This window comes from Genypterus blacodes, unplaced genomic scaffold (genome assembly GCF_046128005.1).
Source record: "Genypterus blacodes isolate CSIRO-AG114 ecotype Tasmania unplaced genomic scaffold, CSIRO-AGI_Gbla_v1 ptg000017l_1, whole genome shotgun sequence".
Lineage (NCBI taxonomy): Eukaryota > Metazoa > Chordata > Actinopteri > Ophidiiformes > Ophidiidae > Genypterus > Genypterus blacodes.
In genome coordinates this window covers 4,403,744-4,419,725 of record NW_027466831.1, presented here as the reverse complement: position 1 = coordinate 4,419,725, position 15,982 = coordinate 4,403,744, and the positions used below count along the sequence as shown (strand labels likewise).

General features: G+C 42.6%; 2 protein-coding genes across 2 annotated transcripts in view; both read left to right on the top strand.

Annotated features, from left to right (window-relative positions):
* gnai2b (guanine nucleotide binding protein (G protein), alpha inhibiting activity polypeptide 2b) overlaps positions 1-11,757 on the top strand; it is a 30,875-nt gene extending 19,118 nt beyond the window's left edge. Inside the window, exons 2-9 of the mRNA XM_076141265.1 lie at positions 1,446-1,488; positions 2,099-2,240; positions 5,892-6,052; positions 7,578-7,706; positions 9,121-9,250; positions 9,711-9,864; positions 10,255-10,447; positions 10,542-11,757. Coding sequence (XP_075997380.1) covers positions 1,446-1,488; positions 2,099-2,240; positions 5,892-6,052; positions 7,578-7,706; positions 9,121-9,250; positions 9,711-9,864; positions 10,255-10,445 — 950 coding nt within the window. The 3' untranslated portion in view covers positions 10,446-10,447; positions 10,542-11,757. The remainder of the gene's footprint in view (positions 1-1,445; positions 1,489-2,098; positions 2,241-5,891; positions 6,053-7,577; positions 7,707-9,120; positions 9,251-9,710; positions 9,865-10,254; positions 10,448-10,541) is intronic.
* A 1,638-nt stretch (positions 11,758-13,395) lies between these two features.
* LOC142991217 (PAK4-inhibitor inka2-like) lies at positions 13,396-15,964 on the top strand. Its single transcript, XM_076141266.1, has 3 exons — positions 13,396-13,536; positions 13,641-13,691; positions 14,893-15,964. The coding sequence occupies exons 2-3, from the start codon at positions 13,689-13,691 to the stop codon at positions 15,817-15,819; spliced, it is 930 nt and encodes a 309-aa protein (XP_075997381.1). The 5' UTR covers positions 13,396-13,536; positions 13,641-13,688; the 3' UTR covers positions 15,820-15,964.
* Positions 15,965-15,982: the final 18 nt, after the last annotated feature.

Below are 15,982 nucleotides of genomic sequence, written 5' to 3'. Positions count from 1 at the left end.
AACGCAGGTTAGGGGAAGAAAGAAAAGCAGCAGCCTGGTTTCTAATCTCATCACGATTTAGCTGTAACATTTCAGCTTCAAACATCTTTCAGAACGTTGTGTGTGTGTGTGTGTGTGTGTGTGTGTGTGTGTGTGTGTGTGTGTGTGTGTGTGTGTGTGTGTGTGTGTGTGTGTGTGTGTGTGTGTGTGTGTGTCAGCCTGACGTGAGCGAAGCCTCATCAGCACTCGCCGCCCCTCACGCTGCTTTTACACTCTGAAAAGCACCAGATGCGTGCATGAATATGATTGGTGTTGACAGCGTTTGGGGTGTGGGTGTGTGGGTGGGTGCGCCTCTTCGACACGCTCTATCAGACTCGGGGCCGGGGCTAATGTGTGTCAGCATGAAGGGTGCTGGGGTGCCAACGTCCAAACAGTCAGAAATAAAATGAGATAAACGCAGCGAGACCAAGCAGGCTGTGAAATCTCATCTGTACTGTGTAATGAGTCACATCACGCAGAGCCTAATGTTCCTGTGAACACTTATGCCAATATTATCGACAATTTATGAAGAATGGAGTATGAAAAAAACTACTTGAATGATGAAGGAGCGAGGAAGACGAGCAGAGATTCAAGCTAAATGAAACAATGACACAAATAATCCCAGCTTTCCAGTGTGACTCTCTAATGCACGAGTGAGGAATGCATGGATATGAAGTTTTTCTCTTGGTGATTTCTCTTAAGAGGGTCTTGTGCTAAAATGATTTCACACCTTTTAACAAAAGCTAAATACACACTGTCAAACTATCAGCCTGCAGAGACGTGAAACCTTCTTGCGGTTGTTTATCTGTTTCTGTCATCATTTATCATTTCTCACTGTGGCTCCATTGTTGTGAGAAGTGAATTGGCAGGAAAATCAAACACAGTTGAAAAGGTACTCTCTGGCAGGCAACTGTGAAAGATCATCTTAACCATTATCGTCCTTGAACATGAACGAGGAGCATTTTCAAAATACTCAAGTGTATTGAGATAAGACTGAAAGTATAGATTCCGAGGGGACGGCGAGCTCGACCCTCCAATCGCTTCGCCTTAGAAACACAACATGAATTGGAACATGTTGTGCTTCCATGAAGTCGTACCATGAAATAATTTATCTCCCCCGCTTGATCTTTAATGTATTAGAAAGGAAAACAAACTCGCATATGGGAGTCTATCATGTTATCACAGTATCTGTAAATCGCGTCCGCCAAAAAAACAGAAACATAAGCACACCCAGGGGACAAAGTGCAAGGTTAGTGTGAGGCCATCGCACGGTCACTCTCTCTTTGTCGTTTTCAAAGCAGAAACATCCAAATCCTCATAAATTCAACATTAATCTTTTCACCGTTCTCACACACACACACACACACAGATGACCTCCCGACTTGCTGCTTTCTTTTTTTAACCTGAATGTTTCATTGCTCCAACAGGTGCTGGGGAGTCTGGGAAGAGCACCATCGTAAAGCAGATGAAGTAAGTCGCACAGGTTCACACTCTCTTCTTTCTTTATCTCGTCATATTTCCACTTATCTTACCCGCAGTGTATGACTCAGAGGATCACACACTCACCATTAGGAATCCAATCAGATGTTAGCTGAATAGTTTAGTATTACCCGTGTAACAGATCAATTACAATATTTCGTCATTTACTCTTTCAATGGTTCATAAGCAAGAGTTTTCCCATTCTGGTTTGTTGCTTACAGCACAAGTACAGTGTGACTAGTTTGTGCACCAATCAGGAAACACATACATACACACACACACCCTAAATGGCTTAATTATTCACATTCCTCTAGGCTAGTCAGGCATTGAATCCATTTTTTATGAGCTTGGAGCGGGAACAGTCTTTCGCTTTTTGAAGCCTGGTTATTAACACAGTCATGCAGAGAATCAGACTGCGACGAAAAATGATGTAACCAACCAACCCAACATCCAGCTACACGCATCCGGTGTAAAACATAAGGAAATAATTGTAAATGTTGCTGTTCATGTGCATCAATGCATGTTGAAGAGGTGTGGGTGTGTGTGTGTGTTCGTACACACTCCAGGCAATATTTCATTTGTTTTGTCATGGCTTCCTCAGGATCATCCATGAAGACGGGTACTCAGAAGACGAATGCAAGCAGTACCGAGCAGTGGTTTACAGCAACACCATCCAGTCCATCATGGCCATTGTCAAAGCCATGGCCAGTCTCAAGATAGACTACAGCAACCCCACCAGAGCGGTAAAAGACACACACACACACACACACACACACACACACACACACACACACACACACACACACACACACACACACACACACACACACACACACACACACACACACACACACACACATAGAGAGAGTGAGCGATCTTCACTCTGTATTTCTAGCATGACTTGCCTTTATACATCTTCACACTTGTAAGTGCTCTCTGAAATGTGTTGTCAGGTGTTTAAATCCTCCCTAAAACCTTCTTTGATGGTGTGAGGATGAGTCCAGCACAAGCAGAGCAAGATGTTAATCACATAAAGCCTAACAGATAAAACCACAAGACACTAAAACCTCTCATATTGGTGAGCAGATGAATCGTCACAATGTTTCCATCTTTGCAAGACGATCGAGCCAATTGATTCCAGCGCTGCAATGATCTGCCCTCATCTGTCTTGTTCTGAGATACTGACACTGATGGGTAGCAAATCCTTGAAATTGATTTATCTGTATTTGAAAATGTTGAAATAATGTCACACTGAGGATGAGTTTAGTACGTTATACTCATGATAATGTGTGTGTTTCTTTTCTAAATGCAGCTAGATCGGGATCAAACAGGATCAGAAGTGTCTTACAGTTGTGCTAGACTCAAATCAACCAAACTTAGTCCTACTTCCTTTCCAATCCGTCTTTGCGCCTCTGCTCAGTCAATAACAGGGGTTTCCTGCGTTTACTTGTCCACATCCTTTCATCTGGGCTGAACTCATTGTGTGTAGAAGCAGCCGGAGCGCATCGTAATAAGTGATCAATCTGTCCGTCTAAACTACGAGGGAACTGTCTTTGTCTAACCGCCGTACACTCTCGCCACCTTTGATCTGCTCCCTCCTCATAGTGACATTGACTGCACTTCAGCCCCTCTATTGGGGATCAGATTTATTCAGGTCACAGGTTCAGTAGGAGGCTTTCTACAGCCTCAGCACCGACCCAAGCCAGCTCCCTCTTCATACATGAGTCTTTACCGGTGGTCACCTCCTCACCTCATTTTTGAAATTGTAAAATACTAGTTACGAGTTTATTCCTCCTTTCTGTGTCGAAACTAAACTCATTCTGCCTCTTATTAGGAATATAGAACACAGGAATGATTGGTTTGTTAATAATTACCCAATCAAGACAGAATGAGTTGTTCATGGGGACTGATTACTTGGTCTTGAAATTGATTTTTGTCTGTGTTGTAATTAAATCAAAAATTTCATTAATACAGAGAATATATTCGGTTCCATTGGTCATCGAATAAATGCTCTGATCTATCATAACACAAATGATGGCTGACATGCTTGAGTAAATCGATTTATGCAGATTTCCATCCAAGTACTTTGTTTACATTTGGAAAACATCGGTTAACTGTGTAATGGGCGTATGATGAGATTTAATGTGCGTGTCAACACAGCGGTTCACACCATGTGACTCCTCTGGCCACATAGGAGTCATGTGACTGTACATATTGCTTCAGCGTTAGTCGCGGCCCTAAACACACATGTACAGGCGTTTAAAGCCCATAGACAATAAACTTGAACACACCCTTGGCCTCACTAACATCACCAGCAGAGCTTAAAACAGAGAACCAATCTGCTGCAGCACACGACCGAGCTGTCACTGCATCGGCGTGAGCTCATCCATGCGGAGCCGTGTTTGTCACTGTTGTTTTTAGTGTAGCCAACCTGTGTGTTTTGCTCCAGAAGCTGTAATAGAGGGATTAAGGATATTAGGAAGAAGAGACAGCTTTTCTCCCTCTACCAAAAGATCTGTCAAATGGCTGTGTTTGTACGTGAGGATGCTGTCACTGACTCCCACACATGGTAATTAGCCTGCTTGCCTGATCAGACATTCACACAGCACCATCTGCTGTACCATGCATGCATACATACCAACAGACACAATCACACTCACAGGAACAAAACGTATAGACGCTGAGGCTGTCGATTCACTTTGGCTGAGGGAGCAAAAACACCAGCGCAATAAAAAAAAGAGAGTTGAAACGAATGGATCACAGTCGATACCCCCGAGACCCACTGCAGTATAAATCACATCATCCAGCAGCCCAGCTCACAAACGACTCCCTTTTATCGGTGTGTGTGTGTGTGTGTGTGTGTGTGTGTGTGTGTGTGTGTGTGTGTGTGTGTGTGTGTGAGCTCACCAGTCAAACTCACACAGCACTGCTTCACAACACAAACCACTGGACCTTAAATGAAGTTCTGCTATGAAGGAACCGCACAGGGTGAATGATCATCAATTGGCTGAACACAATCCATTAAAAATATGGGTTGGATGTGAGGTCACTGCCAAAAAAGCACTTCTGCTGAAATCGACAAAAAAGTAAGTAAGTGACGGATTTCTTTTAATAAGCAGAGAGCACCCGGGAGAACTCAAACCGCCATCAAGGCTGAACAAGTGGGTGGGAGGTGCCTATTTGTAGCACCCATTAAAACATATGTCACCCTTCAAAGTTGATCATGGGACCATTAAGGTTGGTGTATTAGTTTAGAAGAAACTAAGAAACATGTCAGAGAAAGATGATCCTGTCTCCAAGGAACAAAAGCGCCTGTATCCTGTATCTGCATCCAGATCTGGATCTCCCTGAATCTTGGCCCAAGACTCACTATTTTATTAAAGCCCCTGCAAAAACCTAACCTCCTGGGCTGAGGCAGGGACTGAAAACTCATAATCCTATCCTGCCTGTAGCCCCGGCCTGTAACTCTGGCTGATATCGATCTGTCAATTTTCATTTTATTCATTATTTGTAGTCGGGAATAAACCTCACTTCATTTGGCCGTTTCTTGCACGCAGCTACTCGCTGAATACAAATGTGGATGTTTGTTTGCTCTGCAGTCCAGGGAGTTTATATGGTAACTGAACACACCTTTCATCTTGGATACTGACAGGCACAAGGGCATCTTCAAGCAGATCATCTCCGACTAATCATTACTCTTTATCATATCACATTTCTAATAAATCAGAACATTTTGAACTTTATTAGTGTCAAACAAACAAACTGCATGCTGCTCCCTGGATTCCCGTGATTTATCTCACACATGCTCAGCCCACATGAGTGTGTCCGTGCCATCATAAGTGATATCATATTAGATTGCTACTGTCATAAGCTTCCTATACATGTATAAATCTGAATTTGTTCATCATTACGTATTGAAATATTCAGAGACACTAATGGATTCTGCATATTGATCAGTCATGTTTTATACGCTGTGTCATTGCCACTCAGGCTTATGTATGATTCATTGCACCATTGTTTGCTCAATTGTCGATGACTAACGACAGATATCAAACGCACAAATTCTGTTGGTGTCATTGAAGAGGATGAAACTACCAAAACATGTTGTGTTTTGCCATAATTAAGTGGCTGTTGATGCATTGACAGGTGGCGTTTGTGTTGCATCCAAATTGTGGAATGGTGCAAAGTCCATGTGTGTATTGTTTCATGTAGTCCTTTTATTCTCCTTGCTGTTATTTATTTAAATGTGAAATAAACACCAAACCCCATCGTGCACGCCGATGATGTGCTTCCATCCCACGTCCTGGGCAGCGGTGTTGAATTTTGTTTGTTGAGGCGGTTGGGCTCATTAGGACTTTTCAAACCCTGTCCTGTGTCTGTATCGCCCCCTGCAGGATGACGCCCGCCAGCTGTTTGCCCTGTCTGCAGCTGCTGAGGAGCAAGGCATCCTGCCCGACGACTTGGCCAACGTCATCCGGCGACTGTGGGCCGACCGCGGCATACAAAGCTGCTTTGCACGGTCACGGGAATATCAACTCAACGACTCGGCAGCATAGTGAGTGAGAGACTGTGTGTGTGTGTGTGTGTGTGTGTGTTTCTGTGTGTATCTTGTATTGTGATGCCACTCAAATGTTATTGTTTCTGTGTTTTTCTTCTTGTGCTCTTCCAGAAATAATTCTCTCTATCCCCTGATCTCAAAATAAATTAAATTCTGTGATTTTCCATATTTTGCTGACAGGTGAAAAGTTCATCCGGTCATTATTAGCTCCCTCCTTACATCCACTTCTGCTCGCGCATCAATCAATATGCAATCTTCCCCCCTGCGCACGCCTGACGCTGTGTTTCGCCACTATATATGGAAATGTGGCCCACTAAGAGAGCATGTTCTCATCCTGCAAACCTATTTATCATTCAAATTAGAAAAAGATCCGAATCGTATACGGTTTCCCAACTCACCGAATGTATTTTCATATTGTTTTTAATAAGAATATAAAATAACTCAAGATGTTGGCTGTGCTGTTAGTGGGAGTTCACCTGTCATATTGGCTTTCATCAGAGTGCTTAAATATTTGTGACAAGCCTGCCTCGATGTTTGCTGCACTGTTGCATCGTGTCATGATTGATCAGCTCAATATCCTCCATTTACTGATTAGTTGTATCTCCCGGGGTTTGCTCTGAAATATTACCCAATAAGAAGAGTGCAGAGTAGTTGCTTTCATGCAGGATATGGAAATTAAGAGCCAAAACTGCATCTGCCCTCACCAAAAGTAGACCTTGAAGAGAAATGAGGCATTGTGTTTGCGATTACACAATCAAATCAGTGTTCTCCTTAAAGTAAGATTAAGATGATGAGGCATCTGATTATCTGCTTATTAATCATTATTATTGCACCGACCTGAAAAGTATGAATCTGTAGACGTAAGGCTGGCAGGGGCGCTAAACTCCCAGCTGAGCTTTGGCGAAGGATGATGATGATGCAACTGTAAGTGGGGCGGACTGTGTCAGACACGGACGCTTCCCCTCTCCTCGCCTCATCGAGATGCCGTGAAAAGGCAGGAAGAGGAAAAGAAAGAGCGGGAAAAACGGGGAAGATGGAGTGGAGCCGAGAGGAAGAGCAGCTGCGACTTCCTCTGCATCTGTGCTGCATAGACCAACCTGAATATGAAGAACCATAGAAGTGTTATGGTACTCACAGCATTACTCATAGATATACAGTAGGTACGTATAGAACTGTGGATACGGACATTTGCACTGCACCGTATTAAACTGCAGTAAGAACGACTGAATAATTTAAAGACCTTTATTTAACACAGTCATTTTGTGTAATGAAACGCTGTCAAGGGAAAATCAGCTGTGACTAACTGAGTGCAGCGACTCGGAAAAACACAGTGTGACTCAGACGGGGCGGCAGGGTCACCAAATTGCGAGAGTTCATTGTTGTCATAAAGGGGGTTAAGGAAAACAGAGGCCGCTTAGAAGTTAATGCATCATAATTGCACCAGTGACAAGGGGTCTCTGTCTCTCTCTGTCTCTCTCTCTCTGTCTCTGTCTCTCTCTCGGTCTCTCCCTCTCTCTCTCAGCTACCTGAATGACCTGGAGAGGATAGCCAAGTCAGACTACATCCCCTCCCAGCAGGATGTGCTGCGTACTCGGGTGAAGACCACCGGCATCGTGGAGACTCACTTCACTTTCAAGGAACTGCACTTCAAGTAAGAGCGTCTGAACATCGGCCCCCGACTCACTTTTTACAGGTTTATATCCTGGCACGTTGCCAGATTGACAGAAATAGCCTCGCCGCTCTCGTCCCACCTCCCTTTTGTTTCCGTGCTTCAGCTTTTTGCTGTCGAGTGATTCACACACACTCAGCGGGGTGGATGTGACACTGAGTAACCTGAGCGGTGATGTCATCCTGCTGTTTGCTGACCTGTTACGCCTCTGTACTGTGTGTGTGTGTTTTTCTGATGCATGATCAATTCCCAGCTGTTGATTTAGTCAAGTTTGCAATCTGTGACCTAAATGTAAAAAGTGTTTCAAAGGAGTCACCACTTTACCAAACTTCCTACACAGGACTGGAAGCTGCTGTCCCTCTCACACTGATGAGCAGAGAGTCTTAAACATGCAGACAGGAAGCAGCAGCAAACGCCTTCATTTCACATATGAATGTGTTCTAATGCAATTAAATGTTAAACTCTCAATTAATGTTTCTTTTATTTGTATTACTATTGTCAAAGGCGTGCATTTATCCAGCAATACATAGATGGTTTTGTTTTTAACTAAATTTGCCTTATCACCTAGAGGTCTAACATGAGCACATTAAATATCTCATGTCTAGGTGAATCAAAGGTCAGGCAGTCTTCTTATTTTGACTTTATGTTATGTTTCTTCCCACTTATAAACTGTGCAGTTCTATAAACACATAACATGTCAAGGCATTAGACAGAGGAAGCATTGCTGAGCGTGTGTAGGTTTTAACCGGCTGAAGAATAAGACCCCATGACTCAGCTGTGATCTGTTTCCTGATAAACTCTGATATTTACCTTCTGTCACAGCCTCAGCATGCAGCCTGAATAATACATAAAGGCAAACAAAAAAAAAAAGATTTTCATGAGTCAGTCATGTTTGCTGTAACCGGAATGGATAATAAATCCCTGTTACCTAGTTAAGAGTCTCATCTCTTGGCTGTGACTCACAAGTTTGCTTCTTTAGCTGCAATCTCACTCGACCAGATTGGAGATTTCAAGTCTCATATTTATAAGGTATGGCAGCATAAAGCCGTTATTACGAATGTGGTGTATGAAGTCTAAGCTAACAAACACCTTAGATCACAGAGCTCAGATTACCCATCATGCAGGGCTTTGCAGCAGCCTCTTTTATCACATCTCTAATGGATAACTGGCCTCCTCCAAGCCACTTTTGTTTTCAAAGCCACCTCATGAAAACTTAATGTACATCCAGGGATGAAATGTCACCCTAACTTTCTTCCTGCTGCTTCTTTACCGTCGTTATTCCCAAAATACCTTCTGTGATCTGCTCTCCGATATTGCTTCACCTTACTGTCTTTCACTGTGACCTCCTTTCCTGAAACGCACGCAAACACACACTTTCCTTTGATTGTCTCTGCAGAATGTTTGATGTGGGAGGCCAACGTTCAGAGAGGAAGAAGTGGATCCACTGTTTTGAAGGAGTCACGGCTATCATCTTCTGTGTGGCGCTGAGTGCTTACGACCTGGTGCTGGCTGAGGATGAAGAGATGGTGAGGATAACACCTACTCATCATGCGTGTCAGCACAAGCATGGACCATGGAGCTTGATTGGTTCCATCCATCCTACCATCTGTCATTTTACAGTGTGGGCGGGTTTAGATTGTAAATGGCTGCAATACATTAAACACAGCACATCCTTCCTTATTATGGCTTTAGTAAAGCGAGTTCCAGGTGACAGAATTGGCTCGTTGGACTGCAATGATCCGTTTACAACCGGGCCAATAGAACATAATTATGTGCTAAAAAAAAAAGTGACTTAAACCTTTTGACACGCTTCTTGAACTGCATTATGGATTCTGACTGGCTGCCAAGAATGACTTGGCAGAAAGATGCTGAGAAGAATCTTGGTTAGCGCATAATAATGATGATAAAGATTAATTAAGACTGTCCTCTGGTGGCGGCTTGTCAATGGTTTGGCTGAGTTGAGAACATAAATCTGCCTCCTTCTAGAACCGAATGCACGAGAGCATGAAGCTGTTTGACTCCATCTGCAACAACAAGTGGTTCACCGAGACCTCCATCATCCTCTTCCTCAACAAAAAGGATCTGTTCGAGGAGAAGATCACACGCAGCCCTCTGTCCATCTGCTTCCCGGAGTACACAGGTACACGCAAGGCACAAAACAAAGACTCATTGTTTTCAGTTTTTAACTCTGGTAAGAAAAAGTGAAAACAAATGGAGTGTTTGTGCTGCATGTGATGTGTTTCTCATCCAGCGTCACCAATGTTTTTATTATGCACCAAAAAAATCTGCATGAGAAAATAACCATATTGGACCCAGCAGCAGCAATTTTCCAATTATCTACATACAGTAGTCATAGTCTAAGTGACTCTAGGTGGCAGTGTTTCTCTCGATTCTCTCAAAATCTGTATTAAATTCCCTCCAAATTCATTTAACTCGAATTTGTAGGGCTGCAGTTGCAATTCTGTGTCAGATCCGTTAGTGAAGTAACTTTGTGAAAGACATGTTATTCAGCTTAGTGTTCGCTGTCCAGGAGCCAACAAGTTTGACGAGGCTGCAAGTTACATCCAGACCAAGTTCGAGGACTTGAACAAGAAAAAGGACACCAAGGAGATCTACACCCACTTCACCTGTGCCACCGACACCAAGAACGTGCAGTTTGTCTTCGACGCTGTCACCGACGTCATCATCAAGAACAACCTGAAAGACTGTGGTCTTTTCTAAAGGTACGCAACAAGAGTTCATATTTTATTTGTCTAAAGCTTGTTGGACTGTTCCAGCTAAGGGTCTCTCCCCCTTTTTGCCCCCTTTTTCCTACAGGATGCTGCCTGGCGCACAGAGACTGCATGAGAGAATGCAACAGCCATGTGATGATTACTGCTTTTCATAATGAAAACCATGACAGACTCGATTCCTAGAGGCGAAACCTGAACGGATTTCAACAATCGCTGATTTGCAACCATTGTGTTCTTTGTTTAATGTCTGTGTTTTTATTTTAAATATGTACCTGTATGTATTTCTGTATTTCAGTGACGCTCTTTATACTGAGTGCCTCCAAGCAGAACTTTCATCAAGGAGCCCTAATGTGACCAGAAGCATTAATAATCAGTGGTGCTCACCTAATTTGCTGGTTTCTAAATTAGATTTGTAACATAAATTATCAACCAACTGGCTGAAGTGGTAAAATGACTGTTGGAGGGGTAAAAACTGTAATAATGATAGCCCATTTACTCTGCATGCCAAATGGAAAATGAAATTATGGCTAAATTCAACAGTTTTTCATCCTTAATTTCCATTCAAGCACCAGAGTGAGGACCACTTGTTTAAATGTTTCAAGTAATTTGATTTGAAGTATAATAATTTTTATATTAAGGCCTCTATTTATCTTGATTTGTTTTTAATTGGTTTTTAATTTTAATAAGGTTTTATTTTTCCTTTCCATTTGCTTTTAACTTCATAACGAAGGTATAGTACAACAAAAAAAACACTTTTTATAAGAATCACATTCACTTATGTTAACCAATATTGGCATTTTCTGAAACTTTTGACTGCACAGAGCTTATTTTTAGAAGAAAACAAACAAGCATGGAGAATGAAAATGGACAGAGAGGAGACATGTTTTTTTTTTTTTTACAATGTTTACACAGAATCAATATTCAGAGCTGTACTATAGTGCATCGTTCTGCATGACCGTCTGTAGATTAGCCTGTACTCCTCACAAACTCAATAACATTCCTTACGTAACTTTTTTTCAAGAAACAAAACAATAAATGGATATGTGTCACTTTTAAAATATGGCAGAGATTTTCCAGTGGTTATCATTGTTGCTAACATTAATTGTTCTGTACTCTTTTGTTTCATTCCGAGTCTTTTACATCTGTTTGTGCCTTGATATCTGTTTACTCTTGTTCTTTAGAGACATGCTGTCTTTATAGTGTGAGTTAGGGCTATTTCTACTCCAGTTCACATAACCCATGATTTAAGATGCACCACACACACACACACACACACGCACACACGCGCACGCACATGCACACACACGCTCACAAAAAAATAAGTGATGATAGTTATTCAATATTACAATGCATACGTCATTCAGTTGTTCAATGTAAATAAAAGTTTGGTCACATGACCTTTTATTCTGCAGTGTTATGTGTAAAAAGAAAACGCACAAAAACAGCATTGTTTTTTTTTTTCTTGCCTGGACTTCTGCCATGGAAAACGGAGAGGCTGCAGGATTTCAGGCCAACCGAAAACAATGCAGCTCACCCTCAGTCGCAGAGGAAAAGCTTATCAGTTAATTCAGCTGGCAGAGGTTTGAATGGACCCCAAATCTGCAGCCTCTCTGTCCTCTGTGGGACTGCTTAAATGCTCCAAATGAACTAACCTGAAGAAATAACAAAAACAAGGAAGCTTCTTGCTTGCACCGTCATATTCCGTTCAAATTTCTTGTGACAATCCTCGACGCATCAGATGTGGGCTTCTTTACGTTTTGCATTAAAATGTGATCTCAGCATCTGGATTCATTCTTGTGATATCTGCAAAACAACACATGTCGGGATTAATATTTTCTCGTCTGAAACATATTTCTGGCCACACATTGCACTGATAAAGGCAAAGGGTAAATGTGTATTTTATAAACTATGATAGGCAAGTGCAAACTAATACTTTTACCTGGTTCAAGCAATCATCCAAAGTAAACCACCATTAATGCTCCTCTAGGTCAGATTTTGCGTTGCGTCATAATTGTCTGAGGGTCTGGTTGTGTGTTTATTCTTTGGCCTTCTGTGTGTTTCTCTGCTTTCACTGTGTGGCATTTTGAGGCTGTGAAATTTTGAACTGTGGCATTCTGCATGTAATTCACTAATTTCTGACCTTAGTATTCTTATCTGAGATACGAGGCTTTTAAGTTTAGCCAATCCGGCTATCTTACCTCTTGCATATACTCGCTCCTTAAAAATATCAATTCACTAACCAAGTCCATGTGCTTAATGCTTGACTCATTTTTAATGGTAGAAATAGGCTTAGAACACTGCACATTTGGACTATTCAGTTTGGGAAATGGCTTGAAAGAGAAAGCATTTGTATGACATCACAATAGAAATGTCTGACTGTAGCTTATGTGGCCCCTCTTCACTTGATTAAATACAAGCAGCACCCCAAACAAGACACGGTGTTGCATTTTTGAATAGTTTGCTCATCTACAAATGAAATCTCGCAAAACCCAACACGCAACACGCTCAATAAAGAAAGAGAAGAGAAAAGGCTTCAGCTCAGGCCTGAACTATTAGAATTGGAATCGCGGACGTCAAAAATCCACAAGGTGGCGCCAGAAACGTCGGTCTAACTTCAGTTAAACCGTTCACATGCAGGGCTTCTTAGGCAAAGTATTGAAGTCTTCTCATCTACAACTGTGTATTGTAATTCTGCTAAATTATTTAGCGTAATTTAACAACTTTTGACGCGGTTTTGATTGCTTATCATAAAAGTATATACCTTACTTATTGTTATGTTCCATGGCTTATATGTTGGCTAAAATAACTCGGCACCTCCAGATGTGGAGCCCATCAGCCCGGTGAGGTTACAGGAGGAGGACCCGCACAGAAAGTAGGCGGTGTCTCGTTTGGGGTGACTTTATATTGGTTGTGGCTTCGCAATGCTCCACAATGATTTGCTACAGAGAGAAACGGAGCATCGTCAAACTCCACACGCTGAGAAACTTCATGTGTTTCAGAGGAGAACTTTCTCTCAGCGGGAACAAATAACGCATCAGACTTCACACTTGATTGGAATACGTGTTAATACAAATGCAAAGGTGAGTTTTATTAAACTGAGACATGATTTAAGAAGTATACTGAAGCAAAGAATGACGCCCATCGTTAAGAAAATGGCTCTAATACTGTTGTTTGTTTGTTTCAGTCTTAGGGAATTTACCGGATTTTGAAATTCTGAAGATATTCAAAAGCAATGGTAAGTTTTTCTTCTTGTTTTTATGTAGGTTATATTTTGAGTTTTTATGCATGTAGTTAACGAGTTGTTTTATTCTGATGGAAACTTTAAAATAGAGTTATAGCTGAAAGGTTTCATGCACAAGGTAAAGTTTGCAACAACCAGGTAAATGAAATAGTTTCACCAACAACTCAATCATATTTTATTTTGTCTTGAACAACAACCCTTGTCTATAACTTCCCTTTTGAACCATTTGATTTACTTTTATGGATTGGGTATTTGTTTTAATAGTCTAGGTCACAGTTTACTTTAACAGGCCTCTCTGCTGAATGCATAGAAGTGTGTGAATCACAGATCCGAGTTGTGTGAAGCAAGTTGAGGAGAACAGAGCATCGAGAACGACTCTGGCGATGACTCGCTATGTCTGATTAGTCTCCCAGAGGGTCCAAATGGTTCAGCACCCACAGCTGTGATAACATTGCTGCACTGTGGAGTCCCTCAGTCCTGCAAGCTGGATAGGAGGCTTAACACAAATATTCAATTAGAAGCTACTAGCTTTACATAAGGGTTTAATACTTTTTAAGAGCCACATTAAAGCTAATTTTTGTCTCATTCAACAAAGATTTGAATTGTGTAGACCAGCAGTGGAAAGAAGGATCTCAAGGCTTGATGGTGCCATGACCCATAATTATCACCTAACCTCCTGTGTGATTCCAAAATGTTGTTATCATATCCGGCTTCAGAATAACCTTCAGTCCAGTGACATCCTGTGGTCTGGATGAGTTCACAGAGGATATGTGCTCCCAAACTCCTCCGTGATTCAGCTCGACTTTGTCCAGACTTCCTCTGTAGCTTTAGGAAGCAGTGAGAGTTTCTCTGTAAAATGTGCATCCTGCTCTCTGAACTTTGTTTTTCTTCTCTAATTGGGCTCATTCTGCACCAGATCTTCTCTATAAAGCTCCTCTGAGGTTTGTCAGGAATGTCTGACTTGTTATATGGCCGTACAGCCGAGTGATCTCAGCTGGTAAAAATCTTATTGGCCCAATTCTGTAAATAACACAGTTCAACCCTTAGCTAGACCTGCCAGGACATGATGGGCTGTTTTGTAAGTTAGTTTGATTCAACAATCAACTCTGTCTTGTTTCTTTTATGTTTTTTTGTTGAAAGTGCAGCTTTGATGTAGATGTTGTGCAGCATTTAATTCTCTTTCTTTGTTGTACAGTTGTGTCTGGGGGACTCCGCCGACTGCCTTCGTGACCAAATGCAGTACATGATGAGATCCCTGCAGGATCTGAAGCAGATAAGCAGGCCGAGGCCGCTGAGTGAGCCGTGTGTTAACTCCTTTGCTGTAACGCGCCTCTGCAAACAGAAAGCACAGCAGGAGCGACTCGCACGTCTCAGGGTTTCTCAGGCCAGTGAAGCCAGCACCTACGACTCTGCCTGCTGCCTGGTCAGCCCACTGGAGGAGCACATGGAGCAGGAGCACAATCGCTTGGCACAAGGCTCCCCGAGCAGCGAGAAGAGTCTGGACTTTGACTCGGGTTACTCTGAGGCGTCATGGCAGGATGAAGGCGTGGTGCTGAGGAGGACCAGAAATGTACGAGTCTCTTCTTCAGCTTGCCTGCGGACAAACAGGGGAGCATCTGGTCGTATCCGGCCCAAATCCACCTCGGACGCTTGCCTGGAGCGCTGGACCTCGTTTGAGGCCAGTGATCAAGAGGACTGGACTACTTCACTGCTGAGCCGCAGCAGGAACAGACAGCCGCTGGTTTTGGGGGACAATAGCTTTGCTGACTTAATAAAGAACTGGATGGACCTTCCTGAGTGTCCAGAACCAGCAGAACTAAAGCCCAGTGCGGGTCGCCGCCTTGCCAAAGACCTCTTGGTGAACATGCGGAGGAGACTGACAGGTGCATCTAAAGGTGTGGAGCTGAGGCAGAGGCCAGCAGACCCATCAAGGCTCAGCAGGGCTGCAGATGCTCCCAAACGTCTGTCCTGTCCTGTGGGAGTCCAGGCTCTGAAACCTTTCTTTCACCAGTCCCACACTGGCCTACATCAACTGGACACGGACTTCCACAAGTTCACTGCTCTCATGAAAACAGGCAGCCGACAGCCCATCATATGCAATGACATAATCGGATACATCTGAGTGAGGCTCTAAATATGAACTGAACCTCCGTCACACATTTAAATAAAGGTGTGTACAGCCTCTACACTAGAGGCTGCGGTCCACAATGTAGATGCTGGTAAATAAATGTTCTGTATTGTAATAAAAGATGTTATTTTCCTGACAATTTCATACAAATTCTTTC